At 45.6% G+C, this 24,345-nt stretch overlaps 1 protein-coding gene across 5 annotated transcripts in view; it reads right to left on the bottom strand.

Annotated features, from left to right (window-relative positions):
• Positions 1–24,101, bottom strand: part of st3gal3b (ST3 beta-galactoside alpha-2,3-sialyltransferase 3b) — a 107,934-nt gene extending 83,833 nt beyond the window's left edge. The window contains exons 1-4 of one of the 5 annotated variants that reach the window (XM_054737245.2): positions 23,659–24,101; positions 18,778–18,906; positions 5,114–5,176; positions 4,696–4,737 (exon numbers count right to left, since the gene is read on the bottom strand). In XM_054737245.2, the coding sequence (XP_054593220.1) occupies positions 4,696–4,737; positions 5,114–5,176; positions 18,778–18,886 (214 nt within the window). In that variant the 5' untranslated portion in view covers positions 18,887–18,906; positions 23,659–24,101. The remainder of the gene's footprint in view (positions 1–4,695; positions 4,738–5,113; positions 5,177–18,777; positions 18,907–23,658) is intronic. The other 4 variants (XM_054737242.2, XM_070541842.1, XM_054737243.2 and 1 more) reach the window with 4 other exon arrangements.
• Between the last annotated feature and the right edge of the window lie 244 nt (positions 24,102–24,345).

Below are 24,345 nucleotides of genomic sequence, written 5' to 3'. Positions count from 1 at the left end.
TTAAGCACTGGTTTGGAGAGCGGTCGATGGCAAAAGGAGTCAAGGCTAGAAATTCTAGAGTAAGAAACATCAAGCAGCAATGGAACAAGATAACGTTCTCCATTTGTTAATAATCTGACTGAAGCCAAAGTTTGTGCAGAAATGAAAACGGTGGAAAGAAAACAGGATTGTGCCCGACAACCCCTGTTGTATAAATGTTATAGGTCAGCACAGCAGAGGGCAGCGTGGAGCCGCACATGAGGGATGCTGAATTCCTCTGTTTGAATTCACACCTGCTAACAAAGCAAACATACTGAAGCACCCAGCAAGGACTGAATTAAAGGGTTCTCATTATTAAGCAGGAGCTCTGATGCTCTGACCCAGCAACCCTGACCCACCAGTCCTGACCCACCAACCCTGACCCACCAGTCCTGAATCACCAGCCCTGACCCACCAACCCTGACCCACCAGTCCTGACCCACCAGTCCTGACCCACCAACCCTGACCCACCAGTCCTGACCCACCAGTCCTGACCCACCAGTCCTGACCCACCAGCCCTGACCCACCAGTCCTGACCCACCAGTCCTGACCCACCAGTCCTGACCCACCAACCCTGACCCACCAGTCCTGACCCACCAGCCCTGACCCACCAACCCTGACCCACCAGCCCTGACCCACCAACCCTGACCCACCAGCCCTGACCCACCAACCCTGACCCACCAGTCCTGACCCACCAGTCCTGACCCACCAGCCCTGACCCACCAACCCTGACCCACCAACCCTGACCCACCAACCCTGACCCACCAACCCTGACCCACCAGCCCTGACCCACCAGCCCTGACCCACCAGTCCTGACCCACCAGTCCTGAATCACCAGTCCTGACCTACCAACCCTGACCCACCAGCCCTGACCCACCAGTCCTGAATCACCAGCCCTGACCCACCAGTCCTGACCCACCAGCCCTGACCCACCAGTCCTGACCCACCAGTCCTGAATCACCAGTCCTGACCTACCAACCCTGACCCACCAGCCCTGACCCACCAGTCCTGAATCACCAGTCCTGACCCACCAGTCCTGAATCACCAGTCCTGACCCACCAGTCCTGAATCACCAGTCCTGACCCACCAGCCCTGACCCACCAGTCCTGACCCACCAGTCCTGAATCACCAGTCCTGACCTACCAACCCTGACCCACCAGCCCTGACCCACCAGTCCTGAATCACCAGCCCTGACCCACCAGTCCTGAATCACCAGTCCTGACCCACCAGTCCTGAATCACCAGTCCTGACCCACCAGTCCTGACCCACCAACCCTGACCCACCAGTCCTGACCCACCAGCCCTGACCCACCAGCCCTGACCCACCAACCCTGACCCACCAGTCCTGACCCACCAGTCCTGACCCACCAGTCCTGACCCACCAGCCCTGACCCACCAACCCTGACCCACCAGTCCTGACCCACCAGCCCTGAATCACCAGCCCTGACCCACCAACCCTGACCCACCAGTCCTGACCCACCAGTCCTGACCCACCAGCCCTGACCCACCAGCCCTGACCCACCAGCCCTGACCCACCAGTCCTGACCCACCAGTCCTGACCCACCAGTCCTGACCCACCAGTCCTGACCCACCAGTCCTGACCCACCAACCCTGACCCACCAGTCCTGACCCACCAACCCTGACCCACCAGTCCTGACCCACCAGCCCTGAATCACCAGCCCTGACCCACCAGTCCTGACCCACCAGTCCTGACCCACCAGTCCTGACCCACCAGCCCTGACCCACCAACCCTGACCCACCAACCCTGACCCACCAACCCTGACCCACCAACCCTGAATCACCAGTCCTGACCCACCAGTCCTGAATCACCAGCCCTGAATCACCAGCCCTGACCCACCAACCCTGACCCACCAGTCCTGACCCACCAGCCCTGACCCACCAGCCCTGACCCACCAACCCTGACCCACAAACCCTGACCCACCAGTCCTGACCCACCAGCCCTGACCCACCAACCCTGACCCACCAACCCTGACCCACCAACCCTGACCCACCAGTCCTGACCTACCAACCCTGACCCACCAGCCCTGACCCACCAGCCCTGACCCACCAGTCCTGACCCACCAGTCCTGAATCACCAGTCCTGACCTACCAACCCTGACCCACCAGTCCTGACCCACCAGTCCTGACCCACCAGCCCTGACCCACCAGCCCTGACCCACCAGTCCTGACCCACCAGTCCTGACCCACCAACCCTGACCCACCAGTCCTGACCCACCAGTCCTGACCCACCAGTCCTGACCCACCAGTCCTGACCCACCAGCCCTGACCCACCAGCCCTGACCCACCAGTCCTGACCCACCAGCCCTGACCCACCAACCCTGACCCACCAGTCCTGAATCACCAGTCCTGACCTACCAACCCTGACCCACCAGCCCTGACCCACCAGCCCTGACCCACCAACCCTGACCCACCAGTCCTGACCCACCAGTCCTGACCCACCAGCCCTAACCCACCAGCCCTGACCCACCAACCCTGACCCACCAACCCTGACCCACCAACACTGACCCACCAACCCTGACCCACCAGTCCTGACCCACCAGCCCTGAATCACCAGCCCTGACCCACCAGTCCTGAATCACCAGTCCTGACCCACCAGCCCTGACCCACCAGCCCTGACCCACCAGTCCTGACCCACCAGTCCTGAATCACCAGCCCTGACCCACCAGCCCTGACCCACCAGTCCTGACCCACCAGCCCTGACCCACCAACCCTGACCCACCAGTCCTGAATCACCAGTCCTGACCTACCAACCCTGACCCACCAGCCCTGACCCACCAGTCCTGACCCACCAACCTTGGCCCACCAGTCCTGAATCACCAGTCCTGACCTACCAACCCTGACCCACCAGCCCTGACCCACCAGTCCTGACCCACCAGTCCTGACCCACCAACCCTGACCCACCAGTCCTGACCCACCAGTCCTGACCCACCAGTCCTGAATCACCAGCCCTGACCCACCAGCCCTGACCCACCAGTCCTGACCCACCAGTCCTGACCCACCAGTCCTGACCCACCAGTCCTGACCCACCAGTCCTGACCCACCAGCCCTGACCCACCAGCCCTGACCCACCAGTCCTGACCCACCAGCCCTGACCCACCAACCCTGACCCACCAGTCCTGAATCACCAGTCCTGACCTACCAACCCTGACCCACCAGCCCTGACCCACCAGCCCTGACCCACCAGTCCTGACCCACCAACCCTGACCCACCAGTCCTGACCCACCAGTCCTGACCCACCAGTCCTGAATCACCAGCCCTGACCCACCAGCCCTGACCCAACAGTCCTGACCCACCAGTCCTGACCCACCAGTCCTGACCCACCAACCCTGACCCACCAGTCCTGACCCACCAGTCCTGACCCACCAACCCTGGCCCACCAGTCCTGAATCACCAGTCCTGACCTACCAACCCTGACCCACCAGCCCTGACCCACCAGTCCTGACCCACCAGTCCTGACCCACCAACCCTGACCCACCAGTCCTGACCCACCAGTCCTGACCCACCAGTCCTGAATCACCAGCCCTGACCCACCAGCCCTGACCCACCAGTCCTGACCCACCAGGCCTGACCCACCAGTCCTGACCCACCAGTCCTGACCCACCAGTCCTGACCCACCAACCCTGACCCACCAACCCTGACCCACCAGTCCTGACCCACCAGTCCTGACCCACCAGTCCTGACCCACCAGCCCTGACCCACCAGCCCTGACCCACCAGTCCTGACCCACCAGCCCTGACCCACCAACCCTGACCCACCAGTCCTGAATCACCAGTCCTGACCTACCAACCCTGACCCACCAGCCCTGACCCACCAGCCCTGACCCACCAACCCTGACCCACCAGTCCTGACCCACCAGTCCTGACCCACCAGCCCTAACCCACCAGCCCTGACCCACCAACCCTGACCCACCAACCCTGACCCACCAACCCTGACCCACCAACACTGACCCACCAACCCTGACCCACCAGTCCTGACCCACCAGCCCTGAATCACCAGTCCTGAATCACCAGTCCTGACCCACCAGCCCTGACCCACCAGCCCTGACCCACCAGTCCTGACCCAAAAAACACTCACAGCAGGAACTTAGGCTTTGTTTGAGTCATTAATAACATCCCAAATATGTTCTTTGGCCAGACTAGTCAAATTTAACTAAGTTATAAATAGACAACTGCAACTGCTGCCTCCCATGAGTAGGGTGTATGGCAAACTAGTTTATCACCGTGAACTGAATGCAGTGGGTCCATCTATCTGATGAATGTTAACTTATTTATATAAGCCTTTTAAATACTAACTTCATGTGTCTGATATCTAACCCATCTTGGACATTTGTCTCCATCAGACACAGAAACCCAAACTTTGATGTTCTGTAAGCCAACAAGTGCAAAGAGATTCTAACTTGGCTGCATTTGTAAAAACATTTTAAATGTTAAAAACCTAAAAACTGGCAGGCCAGAGTTGTCTGCAACAATAAACACCAACAGGACACGAGTAGGGCTTGAATGAAAGTGGGCTTTAAAAGGTGAGAAGCTGGGGACAAGCTGAGGGGGCCCGGGCCCGGGCCCAACCTGTCTGCTGAGTCCACCTGTGATAAGGCTGCTGCAGTAGGGACTTTGTATTGTCGGGACTTTGGCTTCAGCCTGCAGGGCTGCAGATGTACCTGAGCTTACTATCCGTCCAACGCTGATGTCGTTGTCCATCTCTGAAACACAAAAGGGTCATTTAGCGCTTTTTGGCTCCGTCTGAAGAGGCAGAAGTGGCTTAAATCAACCAGATGATGATTGTCAGACATTGCAGAACAAAGGAGGACAGAATTAAATTAAATAATTAGTGGCTTCAGTCCCAGGCTGAATTATTGTTCCCGATCTTAATCCCAAACTGAACACTCCGATGAGGTGGAAAAATTAACTGCAAGCAACCAAAGCTGTGTTGATGCGGGGCTTTAATGAAGACATTTTCATAAAGACGGGACGACTAAGTGAAGTACAGCGTCATGGTGAAAAGCATTAGAGCAGATTTGTGTGCCGAGAGGGGAAAAGGCTCAGTGATGAAGCCACTCCCTCTACCGGAGCTTCTACCTGGAATCCTTTTCACCTCAGCATTTTTAGTCAGGACTACAGCTGCCTCTTCTGCACCTGTCTCTGTAAACACAAGGATGTAGTAAGACCAACAACTCACAACCATTAACAAGCTACTACCAGAGGACAGAGCAGCTGCAGCAGCACACACATTGAGCCAGCACAGACAGCGACATCAACAGAGCCAAACCTGAGGTTCAGGCTTACATCTCTGACTAGCAGAAGCAACGACCCACATCCAACTCCGAACACACAGAAAACACTGAGCCTAGGACCCTAAAACCTCGGCATGGCTGCCTTCACATTTGCATGCATACGGTACCAATTTCCCGGTACCTAGGAATCGATACCGATCCTTAACTGTACCAATTTTCTATGCTTTTGAGTGCATAATAATACATTTTTCTCTTTTTAATTAAATATATATTAACTATATTTGATAAACATCATGGTAAATAACACGTTTGTATTTTTTCACCGTAGCGTTGTACAAACGTCTTCAAAATGAGAACCTTTAACCACAACTGTTTCTGAACGATACAGAAACTAAAACCAGCTCCATGGACCCCATTCCTCTTCCGTGCCCTCTGGAAGGGCGTCGGGGGGGCACAAAGAAGGGCCCGCGGGCTGGGCCTGGCCGACCATTAGGGTTGTCACGGTAACCGGTATAGCGGTAAACTCCGGTAAAAAAGTTGACAATAAAAATAACCGTCCAGTTTTTAAAAAATTAAATTATCTCGGTGGGTTTACCGTGGCCGCGGTTTCGGGGCGGTGACCCTTACCAGCCACCGTCGCTTCTGCTGAAGTTCCCGCGCACACGCACTTTTTAGTTTGCAACGGCACCAAAACTTTGAAGCTGAAATAATGGCCGAAGGAGGAGACGGCAGCGCCCAGGACATCCATCAGCCCTCAAAGAGGACTAAATCGGAAGTATGGGCATATTTTGGATTTCTGAAAAATGCTGAGGGACAGTTAATAGAAGACGGCTATCCCATTTGCAGAACGTGCAGGAAACAAGTGTCTGCAGAAGGCAGCATCAATTCGAATCTAATGGCACATCTGCGTGACCATCACCCACGTCTCTACAGCCAGTGCAAGGTAAGCTAACATTAGCATTTTAGCTTAAATGCATGACGTGAGGACTTTTGGTTGAGGGAGAATGCAACGAGTCACTATATACTGCAGCCGCAGCGTCCTCTGGCAGCATTTAAACCGTGTCACGGACACCCTGTTGCTGGATGAAGCATCTTATTTGTTGATGATGAAGAGAAATATACAATTAGTTCCTTGTCATTGGTTTGTTTACTTATTCAATGCCATTTATACTTGAACATTTGGATTTGATTACATAGTGTAGTAGTTATTTTAGTAATTTGTTTAAAGTGGCTATTTGTTTTAAATACATATTTTTTAAGGTTGACTTGTACAGTGCTCAAGTCAAGTGTGGACTGGAGTTTTAGATTTTCATTTTGATAATGAAGAAAACAAGTATATGAGAAAACAAGTGGTGTTTCTTTGATTTGTTTACATATTGTTTATGTTTCGAATGTTTGGATTTGTATCATTTAAACCTGCACTGACTACTGTAACATGTTCCAGAAAAAGAAGCTATTTGTTCCTTTACTTGTGAAAAGTTGCACTTTTGCTATGACTTTGTGTTATTTTAGGTTTAATAAACACTGTTAAACCTTTTCAGAACTATTTCAGTTTGTGTAGAACAGGACTATCAATGCTTTCTGAACATATGCAACACCGTTTAAAAAATACCGCGATAATACCGAAAACCGTGATAATTTTGGTCACAATAACCGTGAGGTTACATTTTCATACCGTGACAACCCTACCGACGATGTATGATGAACTACTAATCCAACTAAAGCAAACTTCGATCCCACAACAGTTTGTACTTTAATATTGTGAGTTTCACAGAGTAAACCAGCTCCTTGGACTCCTTCTCCTCTCCTTTCTCCTACGGACAAACGGTGTGACGGCGGGTCTTTGTAGTTGTAGAGACTGCAAACTAAACATCTCTGCTGTGAGCTACATTTAAGTAGATTTTTCCTACTCAGAAGTCCGAATCTTTGACTTCCTGAGAGAAAACAAACGCGCCGTTAGCTGTGGAAGCTAAAATATCAAGCTAACGTTATCTTAACCGGTTTATTTACCTGCTGGAGCAGATTAAGATGATGAAACCTCACTTAGATCGTTGCCAATGTTGTAATCATCCATCATCACCCATTGCATTTAGTGAAGTGGACCCAAACTTTAGAGCGCTTCTTTTACCATGCAGCCACTGACGACCTCACGCTCTCGTGCATGCGCTGCTGTCCATCTTGGGAAACCGCGGTCTCTGAAGTTCTCGTTAATGAAGATGGTGGTGATGAGCTACGATGTTGCCACAGCTGCTCTGGGGAAAACTGACAGGGGCGGGGCCTACGACCACCACCAGCAGGCAAGGTGGGTTAAGTTTCTTGCCCAAGGACACAACAGCAGCATTCTCTCTGCACCAGCAAGGGCTTGTTTTTAGTATTTCTGGGAACAGTAATCCTAAACTTGAGTGTGGTTCAAGGATAGCTGGGGGTCATCTTTATTAATTACTCCTATGTAACAGCAGTAAGCAATCCTGCCTGTTTTAGTTGTTTCCCTGCGCGAACACACCTACTAATCATTATCAAGTGTTGGAATAGGGACACAACTAAAACATGCTGGATAGTGGCACTCAAAGTCCAGCATTGCCTACCTCTGCTATACAAGTATTTGTTTGATGACTTTCTCCTTGCAGAATGACACATGATCTTGCAATTCTGTGACTTTGTAATGTTGCAAGACCAGCTGCATGGGACGCCTTCGCAGGCGCGTCTGAAACGCTCCTGGTAGGAAGCAACGCATCACTGAGGTCACAGAGAAACCCATCGATTACGCTACATATCCAGTGGAAAGCCGGGTTAGGAAGAGTTAGCATAAACAGCATTAATGCTAACTGTATAAATACAGATCGGGCCCTTTTGTAAGAGTTCAAGAAATACCCTGCCCCCCAAAGAGGGGCCTGAAAGATCCAGTCCTCAGTTAGAAAACCCCAGCTGCTGCAGCTGGAACTGGATTGGTGGGTTGCTGCACCTCTGAGGACAGAGAAGCTGATCCCTGATGTTGAAAACAGCTCGGCCCAAGAATATTTATGAGACCTGTTGAGCTCAATGCTAATGAGAACTGGAGCAAAGTCCTACGAAAGGTGTACATTGGGGCTATAACACACACACACACACGCACGCACGCACGCACGCACACACACACACACACACACACACACACACACACACATTTCAATACATGAGCTACTGCAGATGTGCTCGTAAAACTGCAGACTCTCTTGAAATTGGATCCTATTTCTAATAATCAGGGTCAAAGGTTATGTCCTGACTGTTGCTGCAATGCAAAGCGAATCTGGCCTCCTCTTGTTTTGTCGTGTTATTCGGTGCATCAAATCATAACTTCATACTTTATTTGGAAAGTGGGGGATAGGTAAAAGTCAGCTTGTTTAAAAACTCTTTCCAGCGTCAGAATTCAGATGTTTTAAAGGGCAAGTTCACAGAGAAACCGGTTCTTACCAGTTATTTTATAAATGGGATTGGTCACTAACCTTAACATGCAGACTAAGTCTTTGAGCCCCATTTCATGCATTAGCCGCCAACCCACCTCTCCAGGGAAACTCCTGGGTCAGAAAACGCCCGTGAAGTCCATGCCACACCGAACAATTACCATTCATGGACACTAGGGATGCACGTTAACGGTTAATAGCCGGTTATCCGGAAACCAACAAACCCCCAAACACACACAAACATCTGTCCCCGCCCTATAGATAACGCTTTTCCATCTACTCTCTTTAATACCCTTCTGATGCACAACTAAAGTCCCGCACTCGTTACCACACCATACCACCTTTATTTATATAGCACTTTAAGCATAGATACTGATGCAATTTACTGTTGAAGTTCATTAATATGCACTGTCCCTATGAAATAAAGACAGAAAGAAAGAAAGAAAGAAAGAAAGAAAGAAAGAAAGAAAGAAAGAAAGAAAGAAAGAAAGAAAGAAAGAAAGAAAGAAAGAAAGAAAGAAAGAAAGAAAGAAAGAGAGAAAGACAAAAAGAAAGACAGAAAGACAAAAAGACAAAAAGACAGAAAGACAAAAAGAAAGAAAGAAAGACAAAAAGAAAGAAAGAAAGACAGACAGACAGACAGACAGACAGAAAGACAGAAAAACAGAAAGACAGAAAGAAAGAAAGACAGAAAGACAGAAAGAAAGAAAGAAAGAAAGAAAGAAAGAAAGAAAGAAATAAGGAAAGAAAGAAAGACAGAAATACGGAAAGAAAGAAAGACAGAAATAAGGAAAGAAAGAAAGACAGAAAGAAAAGACAGAAAGAAAGAAAGAAAGAAAAGACAGAAAGAAAGAAAGACAGAAAGACAGACAGACAGACAGACAGACAGACAGACAGACAGACAGACAGACAGAAAGAAAGAAAGAAAGAAAGAAAGAAAGAAAGAAAGAAAGAAAGAAAGACAGACAGAAAGAAAGACAGAAATAAGGAAAGAAAGAAAGACAGAAAGAAAGACAGAAAGGAAGAAAGACAGAAAGAAAGAAAGACAGAAAGAAAGAAAGAAAGAAAGACAGAAAGAAAGAAAGAAAGAAAGAAAGAAAGAAAGAAAGACAGAAAGACAAAAAGAAAGACAGAAAGACAAAAAGAAAGACAGAAAGACAAAAAGAAAGAAAGATGGACAGACAGACAGAAAGAAAGAAAGAAAGACAGAAATAAGGAAAGAAAGAAAGACAGAAATAAGGAAAGAAAGAAAGACAGAAATAAGGAAAGAAAGAAAGACAGAAAGAAAGAAAGACAGACAGACAGACAGACAGACAGAAAGAAAGACAGAAAAAAGAAAGACAGACAGAAAGAAAGAAAGACAGAAAGAAAGACAGAAAGACAGACAGAAAGAAAGAAAGACAGAAAGACAGACAGACAGACAGAAAGAAAGAAAGACAGAAAGAAAGACAGAAAGAAAGAAAGACAGAAAGAAAGAAAGAAAGAAAGAAAGAAAGAAAGAAAGAAAGACAGAAAGACAAAAAGAAAGACAGAAAGACAGAAAGAAAGAAAGACAGAAAGACAAAAAGAAAGAAAGACAGAAAGACAAAAAGAAAGAAAGAAAGAAAGACAGAAAGACAAAAGGAAAGAAAGAAAGAAAGATGGACAGACAGACAGACAGACAGACAGAAAGACAGAAAGAAAGAAAGACAGAAAGAAAGAAAGACAGACAGAAAGAAAGACAGAAATAAGGAAAGAAAGAAAGACAGAAATAAGGAAAGAAAGAAAGACAGAAAGAAAGACAGAAAGAAAGACAGAAAGAAAAGACAGAAAGAAAGAAAGAAAGACAGACAGACAGACAGACAGAAAGAAAGAAAGAAAGACAGAAAAAAAGACAGAAAAAAGAAAGACAGACAGAAAGAAAGACAGACAGAAAGAAAGAAAGACAGAAAGAAAGAAAGACAAAGATAGACAGAAAGAAAGAAAGACAGAAAGAAAGACAGAAAGAAAGACAGAAAGACAGACAGACAGAAAGACAGACAGAAAGAAAGACTGACAGAAAGAAAGACAGACAGAAAAAAAGAAAGACAGACAGAAAGAAAGACAGACAGAAAGAAAGAAAGACAGAAAGAAAGAAAGACAGAAAGAAAGAAAGACAGAAAGAAAGAAAGATAGAAAGAAAGACAGAAAGATAGAAAGAAAGACAGAAAGAAAGAAAGACAGAAAGACAGACAGAAAGAAAGAAAGAAAGACAGAAAAAAAAGAAAGACAGACAGAAAGAAAGACAGACAGACAGAAAGAAAGAAAGACAGAAAGAAAGAAAGACAGAAAGAAAGAAAGAAAGATAGAAAGACAGAAAGAAAGAAAGACAGAAAGACAGACAGAAAGAAAGACAGACAGAAAGAAAGACAGAAAGAAAAAAGGAAAGACAGACAGAAAGAAAGACAGAAAGAAAGACAGAAAGAAAGAAAGACAGAAAGAAAGAAAGACAGAAAGACAGAAAGAAAGAAAGACAGAAAGAAAGACTTTCTCTCTGCTTTCTTCATCAGTTGGAGGTAAAACAAGTATTTTCACCACCAGAGAACTTTCCCGTTGGACAATCCAGAACGATGTGATTTATTTAGCACCTCTGGTTGAACAAAGCACACACCAACAGAATAATATGACAGAGCGTGGCGTCTGCTAGGACTGGAAGCTACCTGACCATAGCAGAGGCTGGTTCAGTCTGTGGGGTTCCTCTTCCCACCACAGCTGCTGAATCTTCTCTGCAGCCTGAACCTAAGTGTGTTGCTTCAGCATAGCTCCGTGACCTGTAACGGCAGGAGAAAAGGCCTGGCTAAGCGGGTCTGATCCTGACCGGCGCTGGGACCAGTCCTCAGTTCCCTCTCACCAGCTGCTGCTGTCCAAGTGCACTTCGGCCATGTTCAGCTCAACAGGGTGAAGAGTTTAAACCTGCACTCTGAAGATGACATCAAGCAGGGTCAGAGGTGTTGGGACTGTTGGATCAGACCGTTTTAAGCTGTCAAGTCTAACTGCTCCAGAGCAACACGAGGAAGAGAAACAGCTCACCAGCTGACCTGAACCTTGGACACCTCCTACGTGGGATGATGTTCTCCTGGTCACCGACCCTGACAGAACAAAACAGAGCTGAGCAGAAGTGTTATAGCGCCCTCTTCTGGCTTAGAGCAGTTCAGTGATTTCTGTCCAACACTCCCAAAAGCTGCTGGTCACCAGCACGAGCCCTCCAACTCTCAAAAACACACATATGCATAAACCAGTAGCCTGGCTTGTACTGGTTTACACCTGATTGGTCTGGACTTGTAAAGCAAACCTAAACTATTAGCAGATCCAGTGTTGAGGGTGGTGTCGTTCCAGCCTCACACAAACCAAACTTCACAAGCTCATGAAGGCCAACCAGCAGGAGTGTGGGAGTCGGCCACAAATAACCCAGAGAACAGGGCTCGTTTTACAGGAAGGCAGAGCACGCAAGCTCCACGAGTCTGGTTCAACCTCACCAGCCTGTCCACTGAGACGACACAGTTAGGTGATCCCACCGAACCGAAACCTGCTCTAAAAAACCAGTCCCACTTAAGCGGAGTGTAAATAACTGTTTAATGTCCAATATTATGTTAGTTTTGCTGTTTTTCCTATGCCTTTGGTGTTTTTTACTTTGTTTTATTGTTGAATCTGCCTGTGCAGCACTGTGGACAGCTCTCATGCTGTGTTTGAAATGTGCTGTACAAACTAAACAGCATGGTATGGTAGGAGGAAAAATCCACAGAGACGAAATAAAGATGATTTGGTCATTCTGTCCTCCTCACAGACTCAGACTATCCCAAACGTCACGTCACCACTTCTAAACAGAAGTTCTTCCAGAGGGTTCTCACTGAATCTTCTTTAAAGGGGAGCTAGAATCTAAACAACAGTTTCCTTGTTGTTGGTAAACAACGACAGCTTGGGCGGTCAAAAGTAGCATACCAAAAGCCAAGATGACTTACATCTCAAAGCCCTCCCTCCCCTGTGTAATCGGGAAACATCTACGGATAGCTGGAGTGGCCAAATTACCTCAAACATTTTGTAAGGGTTTGAATAGTAAACTACAGGGTTAACGTTTTATTTTGAAGGCGAGCTCAACGGGTGAGAAATGTTGTTCCGGATCTGTTTTTTCCGCTCTGGTTTGCTATGCTAGTAAATACTCCGTTACGAGTGGTTCTGTTGAAAGAGTTCAGAGTCTGTAAGGTGTGGGTTACGGCGACAGTAGCCCGAACATAATACTCATAAAAGAGCAACCCGAGACTCGGAGTCATTACAGTATAATCGCTGATATGAGCCAATCCTGTTAGACGGCAGCCATGTTTGCCCTGATGACTAATAACTCCACGGTGCGTGACCCATGTGACCTTCAGTAGGTGCAATTACATCATCATACATTTAGCTCAGCATGATAGATTTTATTTCTCTGGATAAGAAATACACGATATAACCCACCTCTAGATGAAATTGAAATTATTTTACATTAATTATAATAACATAATTAAAAAGTGCCTGTGGGACATTTGATACACCTCTAGCTCTCAACTGTGTGTGTGTGTGTGTGCGTGCGTGTGTGTGTGTGTGTGTGTGTGTGTGTGTGTGTGTGTGTGTGTGTGTGTGTGTGTGTGTGTGTGTGTGTGTGTGTGTGTGTGTGTGTGTGTGTGTGTGTGTGTGTGTGTGTGTGTGTGTGTGTGTGTGTGTGTGTGTGCGTGCGTGTCAGAGAAGGGGCACTAAGGTTAAAGTTTGACAAGAATCAATACATTTTTATGCATTTAATCTACTGATTTATGTACAATTTTTTGAAGACAACTTGAAGTGAGTTAACTTGTAAAATTTTACAGGAGGAAAAATATTGAGATATATATCGTAAATCGGATTTCAGCAAAAAGATAGAGATATAAGTTTTGGCCCATATCACCCAGCCCTGACTATGTTGGAAATATATATATATATTTATATATAGATATATATATATATAAATAAATTAACGCATTATTTATGATTATTTAGAAAAATGTGTGCGTAAAAAAATTCACGCATTTAATCACAGCTTGCATTTTCAGCAAGGCGGAACCTTTGTCATTGCATGATTTCCTCGTAGATCAAATATCACTGATGCACACAACACAGTGCTGTGCTAACGGGTACTAAAACGGAATAAAAACTAGGGCTGCAGGATATTAGGAAAACCTGCGATGTGCGACAACAGTCATTAATATTGGGATGACGATATTCTTTGCAATACACAAAAACTTAACTCGGGAAGAAAAATGATCAAAAACAAAAATATTTTAATTGACAAAAAACTCATGAAAATGAGAAAAGCAAAAGATGTGAGGAAAGGGAAAAAGAAAATGAACAGGAAAAGCAGAATCAGCAGAAAGAGCAGAACTAAGCTAACTCAGGTGTTTGCTAACCATCTAAATTACGGTAAGTGCAGTCCGCCACGGAGGCGGGACTCTAACCTATGAGAACCCGCCCAATTGGCCAAATGGGTGAAGAGCTCTATTTGAATTGTTAAAAACACATCATGCTTCCGTTTGACTGAGAGAGTTTGAGCTGACCATTCACTACCATATTTATCTGTTCTTTGCGATATGCATCTTGAGCATGCTGATATGGAGATAATGATATAGCTGCAATAAATTGTGCAGCCCTAATAAAAACAGAAGGAAACTGCCTTGCTTGGACTGATGCAGCATTTGGGTTACACGTCAGCCACCTCTCTTAACTTGTTTAAACAACAAAAGACATGTCCTGACACTACGGAGTCCGTGTCGCAGACATTTTTCAGAGACAGAGGGACTTCCCATGTAAGGAAGGTCCCACCAGATTCGCTGCCGCAGGCAGATCATTTATTCCTCGTCATGAACTTTGATCTTCCCATCATCCTCCAGTCATCCAACTGGAACCAGTTAGTGTTATACGTCACACCTGCTCTGGTGTTAAAGGTTAGTACATTTAATCCTAGACCACGTTTGTGCCTGTTCTGTCATTCTTAAGAATTCTTATTTATATATATGTGTGTTTACTATCCATCCATCCATCCATCCATCCATTGTCTGAACCCGCTTTGTCCATGTAGGGTCGCGGGGGGGGGGGGCGCTGGTGCCTATCTCCAGCGGTCAACGGGCAATCAGGCGGGGTACACCCTGGACAGAGGGCCAGTCCATCACAGGGCAACACAGAGACACACACGACAGACTATCACACACACACACACACACAAGCACACACACACACAAACACACACACACACACCTAAGGACAATTTAGACAGACCAATCAACATAACAGTCATGTTTTTGGACAGTGGGAGGAACCCGGAGAACCCGGAGAGAACCCACGCATGCACAGGGAGAACATGCTAACTCCATGCAGGAAGATCCCAGGCCGGGAATCGAACCCAGGACCGTCTCGCTGCAAGGCAACAGCTCTAACCACTGCACCACCCCATGTTTTTACTACTTAATGAGAAATAGAAATGTTAATAAAAATAACCAATTATACAAACAAGTGAAACTGGAAAAACTAGAATCTGGTACCAAGTCCATTTATTTCAGTAATTCAACTAGACTGAGAGACTATATAAAGACTCAGGAACCATTTGCAGGTGTTTTCGATTTATACATTTTAGTTGATTTGGGTCTTGTTTCATATCACACAGTGACATACAAGGCCAGATTAACCATATGGGCAACTGGGCAATTGCCCGGGCCCACGAACTCTAAAGGGCCCAGGGCAGCAAGGGCACGAGCAAAGTACTGTATCTGTAATCTCCCGCTTTATACTAAACTAGTGTGACCGTACGTCCTGTTTTCCCCGGACATGTCCACTTCACCCTCTGTCCGGGCGTCCGGACTGGGGGTTCTTGATGAAAATGTCCGGCTTTTCATCCAGGAGCAGGGATGGAATTATGGGGAGCTGTATATCCTACACATCCAGGGGAGCGGGAAAAAAGTTTTCTACCTATATGACATCATTTATGGGCTCTTTTGAGCAGAGAGCACAGACAGCAGCACAGCGATGATCGTTGTTGCGCAGCGATCCAGGCGGCTGCTTCCAGCGCACGGTCCATTCTCAAAGTGGCGCAACCAAAAAACTATAATGAACACATGATGGTTCATGTCCGCACATGTTCTCTACTTTCTGTCTTGTGCCTGAAGCGCTCTGCTACTGCGGAGCTCACCACCTGTGCTGTGGTGATGTCACCTCACTGACGCAGCATCGAAACGCGCTCTCCGCTTTGCGGTCAGGAGATCTTTGACCTGCTCAGAAGTAACTGATGAGGTGAAAAGGTAAGAATCCAGGCAGCAGTTTTTCTGGAGAGTTTAGAGGAGATGCAGGAAGATGAGAGACAGACAGGACAGGAAATAGTTCAATAAAAACAAGAAAACAAAACAAAGTGTTGAAAAGTCAAATGTAGGTAGATTTATCTCCACTACACGTTTTTACCTATAAAACAATAAATTATACACATGTCATATTTACACATCTGATACAATTCAGATCACCTTCAAAACTCAGTCACACACCCAGGGCCGTTTCAACACATTTTGGGGACCAAGGCAAAAGGACCCCCCCCATAACTGGGCTCCCCAGAAGCCTCTGTGTAATTCATACCCTCTCCAGTAGTGTTAGTTATACAGTGTTTATAAAAGCCCCTCAGACATTACTGACATGTTCTAATATTATCAGATGAAAAACTAAATTATCAGACATGCTGTCTCATCTGCTGCTTTTCTAAACCTGCTAAAAGTAACAAAACCATTTGAAAGCCACTATTTGTGGATTCTCTGAAAGTTTCCATGGAGTGTGTGACAACTTATTTTTTCATTGATCCTATCGTCTAATCTCACAGCTGAAACAAGCATCCTTAATCATCTGTGCACAGGAAGCTTACCGATGCTGTAGTAAAACAAAAGGTATAATAATTTATTATTAATAAAACCTTGTTGCAGCACTGAAGCAGAAAAATGAGATTTTGCATTAAATATGCAAAATATTTACATATGAATTGTTTTAGAGCCCTTTTATTGGCAGAATCTGATATTAATTTAGTTCTTACAAAAAATGGGTCCCAACATGGTTTGTGTGACGTTGCCATAGTGTGACATCATAGGCACAGATCCCCTGTCCTCTTGTTTGGAAATGGAAATATGATCACCCTACATTAAACAAACTGTCCACCCGGGCTTTTGCGCTGCACAGAGACGCTTCGCTGCCTACGACTGAACGTCAGTTGAGAGTCAGTCTCATGCAGACTGACCAACATATATATATATATATATATATATATATATATACACACACCTTCTTCAAGCAGTGGTACAGGAAGAAGTCTGCATCCTTCAAGAAAAACATGATTTTCATGCAGGACAATGCTCCATCACACGCATCCAAGTACTCCACAGCGTGGCTGGCAAGAAAGGGTATAAAAGAAGAAAAACTAATGACATGGCCTCCTTGTTCACCTGATCTGAACCCCACTGAGAACCTGTGGTCCATCATCACATGAGAGATTTACAAGGAGGGAAAACGGTACACCTCTCTGAACCGTGTCTGGGAGGCTGTGGTTGCTGCTAAACGCAATGTTGATGGTGAACAGATCAAAACACTGACAGAATCCATGGATGGCAGGCTTTTGAGTGTCCTTGCAAAGAAAGGTGCTATACTGGTCGCTGATTTGTTTTTGTATTGTTTTTGAATATCAGAAATGTATATTTGGGAATGTGGAGATGTTATACTGGTTTCACTGGTAAAAATAAATAATTGAAATGGGTATATTTTTGTTTTTTGGTAAGTTGCCTAATAATGATGCACAGTAATAGTCACCTGCACACACAGATATCCCCCTAAAATAGCTACAACTAAAAACAAACTAAAGACTACTTCCAAAAACATTCAGCTTTGATATTAATGAGATGTTTGGGTTCATTGAGAACACGGTTGTTGTTCAATAATAAAATTATTCCTCAAAAATACAACTTGCCTAATCATTCTGCACTCCCTGTGTATATATATATATATATATATATATATATATATATATATATATATATATATATGTGTATATATATATATATATATATATATATATATATATACATATACATATATATATATATATATACATATACATATACATATATATATATATATATACATATACATATACATATATATATATATATATATATATATATATATATATGTATATGTATATGTATATATATACATATACATATACATATATATATATATATATGTATATATATGTATATGTATATGTATATATATACACATATATATATATATATATATATATATATATATATATATATATATATATATATATGTGTATATATATATATATACACATATATATATATACATATACATATATATATATATATATATATATATATATATGTATATGTATATATATACACATATATATATATATATATATATATATATATATGTATATGTATATGTATATATATACATATACATATACATATATATATATATATATATATGTATATGTATATTAGTCCATTTATCATGGCTCCTGGAACATTTTAAGCTCCAACAAAATTATGTTTATAGAGGCTCAAAGATGAGTTTTCAAATTAAAACTGGGCCTTCTAGCACCGCATTAGCAGGTGTGAAACGGACTCGTGTCATTTCCATTCAAAGATTCGAGTTCAGTTCAGGGACTACAAATATCGCTGGGAGCGCTTCACCAAAATGAGCGTACCCTTGTTTATTACACAAGAAGCCAGAAACTGCAACAGGCTAGAGCGAAATTATTCACCTACACACACACACACACACACACACACACACACACACACACACACACACACACACACACACACACACACACACACACATTTTAGGACACCGGCACACAGTTAAGCATGATAACATGGGGGGGACTCTATAAAATAAAAGACATCCAGCAGAGAAGCACACAGCAAAACCAGCAGACCTTAATGAAACAGACAATGTCCTCAAACTAACAAATAAAAAACACAAACGTGCAACTTACGAGGCTTCTGACCCCAGACGTACAGCTGTAGCTTCTCAGAAGAGTAGTAAATAAAGACCAGGACCAGCATGGGACACAGGACAAACAGCAGCTTGTGTGTAGGCTTCATGGCACCATTCAGGTCATCACCTGTGACGATGAGCAGAGAGGGACACGCTTTATTTATACACATCCAGAGAGAAGCATCTGTCAGCAGCAGCTGATTCAAGTCAGAGACGACACTGGAGAAGGGAAACAGTACAAGTTAAAACTGAAGGGTGTTCACGTGAAGAGGCAGGTTTACACCATCAAACTCCTTCCCTGAGGGACACCTAAATGTGTTGATGTTGTACTATTAAATATGCAGATTACTCATCTCTTTAAAAAGAAATACAGGTGCTGGCCAGTAAATTAGAATATCATCAAAAGGTTGAAAATATTTCAGTAATTCCATTCAAAACGTGAAACTTGTACATTATATTCATGCAATGCACACAGACCAATGTATTTCCAATGTTCATTACATTTAAATTTGATATTCATAAGTGACAACTAATGAAAACTCCAAATTTGGTATCTCAAAAAATTAGAATATTCTGAAAAGGCTGAATATAGAAGACACCTGCTGCCACTCTAATCAGCTGATTTACTCAAAACACCTGCAAAGGCCTTTAAAAGGTCCCTCAGTCTTGTTTTGAAGGCACCACAATCATGGGGAAGACTTCTGACTTAACAGCTGTCCAAAAGACAATCATTGACACCTTGCACAAGGAGGGCAAGACACAAAAGGTGATTGCTAAAGAAGCTGGCTGTTCGCAGAGCTCTGTGTCCAAGCACCTTAACAGACAGGCGAAGGGACGGAAAAAATGTGGTAGAAAAAAGTATACAAGCTCTAGGGATAACCGCACCCTGCAGAGAATTGTGACGACAAACCCATTCAAAAATGTGGGGGAGATCCACAAAGAGTGGACTGCAGCTGGAGTCAGCGCTTCAAGAACCACCACGAGGAGACTCATGAAAGACATGGGATTCAGGTGTCGCATTCCGTGTGTCAAGCCACTCTTGAACAAGAAACAGCGCAAGAAGCGTCTCGCCTGGGCCAAGGACAAAAAGGACTGGACTGATGCTGAGTGGTCCAAAGTTATGTTTTCTGATGAAAGCAAGTTCTGCATTTCCTTTGGAAATCAAGGACCCAGAGTCTGGAGGAAGAGCGGAGAAGCACAGAATCCACGTTGCATGAGGTCCAGTGTAAAGTTTCCACCGTCAGTGATGGTGTGGGGTGCCATGTCATCTGCCGGTGTTGGCCCACTCTGTTTCCTGAGGTCCAGGGTCAATGCAGCCGTCTACCAGGAAGTTTTAGAGCACTTCATGCTTCCTGCTGCTGACCAACTTTATGGGGATGCAGACTTCACCTTTCAACAGGACTTGGCACCTGCACACAGTGCCAAAACCACCAGCACCTGGTTCAAGGACCATGGTATCCCTGTCCTTGATTGGCCAGCAAACTCGCCTGACCTTAACCCCATAGAAAATCTATGGGGTATTGTGAAGCGGAGGATGCAATACGCTAGACCCAACAATGCAGAGGAGCTGAAGACGACTATCAGAGCAACCTGGGCTCTCATAACACCTGAGCAGTGCCACAGACTGATCGAGTCCATGCCACGCCGCATTACTGCAGTTATTGAGGCAAAAGGAGCCCCGACTAAGTATTGAGTGCTATACATGCACATTCTTTTCATGTTCATTCTTTTCAGTTGGCCAACATTAGAGAAACAAACATTTTTTCATTGGCCTTTAGAATATTCTAATTTTCTGAGATACCAGATTTGATGTTTTCATTGGTTGTCACCTATAAATATCAAAATTAAACGTAATAAACATCGGAAATACATTGGTCTGTGTGCATTGCATGAATATAATGTACAAGTTTCACGTTTTGAATGGAATTACTGAAATATTTTCAACCTTTTGATGATATTCTAATTTACTGGCCAGCACCTGTATGTGAAGAAAATACTTCTAAGGACTGCTAATAAAGTTCTGGAAAACCTAGGAAGGAGGACTTTTGTGGCTTTTATCTGTGAGGAAGCAGCACTGATGAGCTAAATAACAGCAACGTTCAACCAAGTTAAAGGTTATTTCCTCTTGTGCAGAACCACGGGCAGCCGCTGTGGTTTACACGGATCTACGTGCATGAGAATGTGGCCATTTCCACCAGATACAGTCACGCTCCGGCAAAAACTAACTATTCAGTTTTTGATTAATATGAAAACAGTAATGTTAGAGGAATAAACGTCCTCACAGAATAAAAATAACACATGCGGCCTGGCTAAAAGAAACTTGCAATAAAAAGGCCACACACTAATATTTCATTGGACCACCTTGAGCTGTGACTACCACAAACTGTGGCGTTGTTTCAATAAGCTTCTGCAAAGTTACCGGATTTATTTCCATAAGAGCCCTTTTTACAAGACACAGCATGTCGGCAAATCGGCGTAATATTACTGCAACGGTGTGTCTTATAAACGCGGCACGGCGTTCCGCCTTGCTTGGTAGTAATATTGTGGTAATTGTCTGTCTTATAAACAGCTATTGCGTGATGGTGCAGCAGAGGGAGGTGTCATGATGATGTGGGGAGCTAATGCCAAGCTCCGGCCAGCAAATATTCTGAAAGTTAAACACAACAATAAGGTTTGCTTTTTGAACAAAACCAGCTGAGACAGCAAACTAGAGGGCCGCTGCGCTCCTGGAGCGTCTCTCTGTTAGAGCTGGAGCTCAGAACATCAGACCGCACAGGGACTGATGGGGACAGACACCTTTAGGAGCAGCTTGTTAAAAAAACGTAACAATCACGGCTTTAGTCGCAATAAAGAGCTAATTATGTCCAAAATACGAAAGGCTGCTGCATCAGAGACCGCCCCCATACCCCCTTTATGCCATTGCCTAATCTTTTATACAAAGGTCATGATTGCACCACATTACCGCCAGTCTGACCACTTATAAACGCCCTAAGGGTCCCTGATGAAGCCACGGCGTTGCGGCACATTGACGATATTGTTTTGTAAAAACGGTTTATGTCTCACTAAGATGATAAATGATAATGACCCGCACTTGTACAGCGCCTCTCAGAGTAAGGACTCCAAAGCGCTTTACACTACAGTGTATCATTCATCCATTCACACACTCATTCACACACTGATGGTAATGAGCTACGCCCTGGGGCACACTGACAGAGGCCAGGCTGCCGAGCACAGGCGCCACCGGTCCCTCCGACCACCACCAGCAGGCAAGGGGGGTTAAGTGTCTTGCCCAAGGACACAACAGCAGAATTCTCTGTCCGTAGCCGGGATCGAACCTGCAACCTTCCGATTACAGGACAACCCGCTCTACCTGTTTAGCTACTGCTACCATCATCAATTTGCATTGAAACCCTAACTCTAACCCTAACCCTACACCGCAGCCACGGTAATCCACCAAGATAATATAGTTTTTTAAAAACAAGACGGTTATTATTATTGTCAACTTTTTAACCGGGGTTTACCGCTACACCGGTTACCGTGACAACCCTACTCTAGGATTAGAAAAGCCTAACAGATCTACACCACACGGTCACTAACATTCATGGACTCACCCATCCTGACTATGACGGGGAAGGCTGTTGTTGGTTTAGCGTCCAAAAAACAGCAGAGAACGTCTCGGCTAGTAGAAGCTAACTGTTAGCATTAGCTACTCCACCACACAGCAGAACTCCTCCAGACTTGTGTTATTTGTGGAGGTCAAACATCTACTCTGCAAAGCAAACAGTCAGTGGTAGTGATGAGTTGTTGTTAGCCAATCAGAGGAGGGATGTCCCATATAAGGAAATAAGACTCCAGATCCTGCAGTCTGAAGCTCAGCTGTGATGTGGGTCACTGCTAGGTCCTGACACAGGTGCACCAGAGCTTTTTTTCCTTCTAGAGTAGGACTTACAAGACATTCCTTCCCAATAAAGACCACTGCAGATGTACTGGTTTAACAAGTGCTCCACACATTTAATTATTCTTAATTTTTATTGTTCTTGTGATTCTTATCCTGGGTTAAGGACAATAACTAGTCTCTCCTTTAACACCTGTGGCTAAAAGTAGATTTGTAACGCAGGTTTAAGCCGCTCGTCGGTGTTCTCGTGCGTTAGTCTACCAGAGATAAAAGGCAGGTGTGTGATGACTACAGAGGTCTCTGGGTGGACGTGTAGCGGAGCGGGCATGTTCTGAACACCGTCAGCTAACGGTCTCGGTGATGAAGCAGCTGCGGCGCTGGGCCGGCTCCGGGGACAGTTGCAGACCGTACGTGAGCCTGTCGTTTCCCGGTTCCCCTCCGGGTTCTGTTCACACCAGAGCGGACCTAGGGTTTAGTCTGATACCGAGGCTGCGTGGCTCGGTGGTCGGTGATCCGAGCGCCGCTGTTAGCGAAGACAAACATAACGGAGCTGTTTACTGCCTGGCCTCTCGCGAGGAGCCTGCTTGCGACACACACACACACACACACACACACACACACACACGCACACACACACGCGGTCGTAGAGGTACCGGACAGCGAACGTAGCCCCGTAGGAAGCGGCTGTTTGAGGCTAGCCGCTCGCTAAGCTAACAGCGCTGGTACCGAGGATTCCCCGGTTCGGGTTAGTTCAGCGGGCCCACGGTGTGGAAACGTCTTCATCCTCCATCTATCCGCTTCACACTGAACCCGCAACTGTCCAATAACGCGTGGATGAAGTCGTGCCCGGCGTGTCCCTCGGTGAGGGGACAATAACACTGGTTAGTGGCCCACCACGGAGGACACTTTCCCGCAACCTCCGCTGCCGTCTCCAGTCTCACTAACGCCGTCACTTCCAACCAGACACACACAGAAAGCATTTACCGTTCTCTTTCTTTGAGTCCTCGGATCCAAAACAGAGTCCTTCTTAAATAAAATAATGAACTGGTCGATAAAACGACCGTGTTCTTCTTCCTCTCCGGGCCATTTCCATGATTAAATCTGTGAGTCGTTAGCTCCTCGGGCTGAAGACGAGCAGCATGACTGCGCCTTTCCTCCTGGTCCGGGTCCGGGTCCTGGTCCTGGTCCGGCTGCTTCTCTACATCCAGAGGAAAACGGAGCCTCGTCCAGGCCAGCAGAGCCGCGGCTACAGCCGTCTTAAGGAACCCAGTGTGCCGTCACATGAGGCGTTTGACCGCCTCCAGTGTGACCGAGGCGGCCCCCCCTCACGCGCCTGCTTCTGGAACTGGACCTTCTGCAGCCAGCACACGGTCCAACACGAGCCCAGCACACAGGCTGCCTTCTGTTTGCATCACGGTTCTGGCATCAGTCATCATATTCCTGCTTTAATCAAACCAGTTGTGAGCAACAACCCAGGGCTCTGTAATAATCATGAAAGCAGAACCATTATCCTGGTTTAAACCCATTTAGCTCGTGCTAGCTGTCCCAGGTATGAAAGTCTGGACAGTCAGCCATTATTCCAGACAGCATCCTGGTTGGTGGTTTAAGTTTTTACACTGAACAAAAATATAAACGCAACACTTTTGTTTTTGCTCCCATTTTTCATGAGCT

The sequence above is a fragment of the Nothobranchius furzeri genome, chromosome 11, assembly GCF_043380555.1.
Source record: "Nothobranchius furzeri strain GRZ-AD chromosome 11, NfurGRZ-RIMD1, whole genome shotgun sequence".
Lineage (NCBI taxonomy): Eukaryota > Metazoa > Chordata > Actinopteri > Cyprinodontiformes > Nothobranchiidae > Nothobranchius > Nothobranchius furzeri.
The sequence above is the reverse complement of the archived record's forward strand: the minus strand, read 5'-3'. Positions and strand labels throughout refer to the sequence as shown.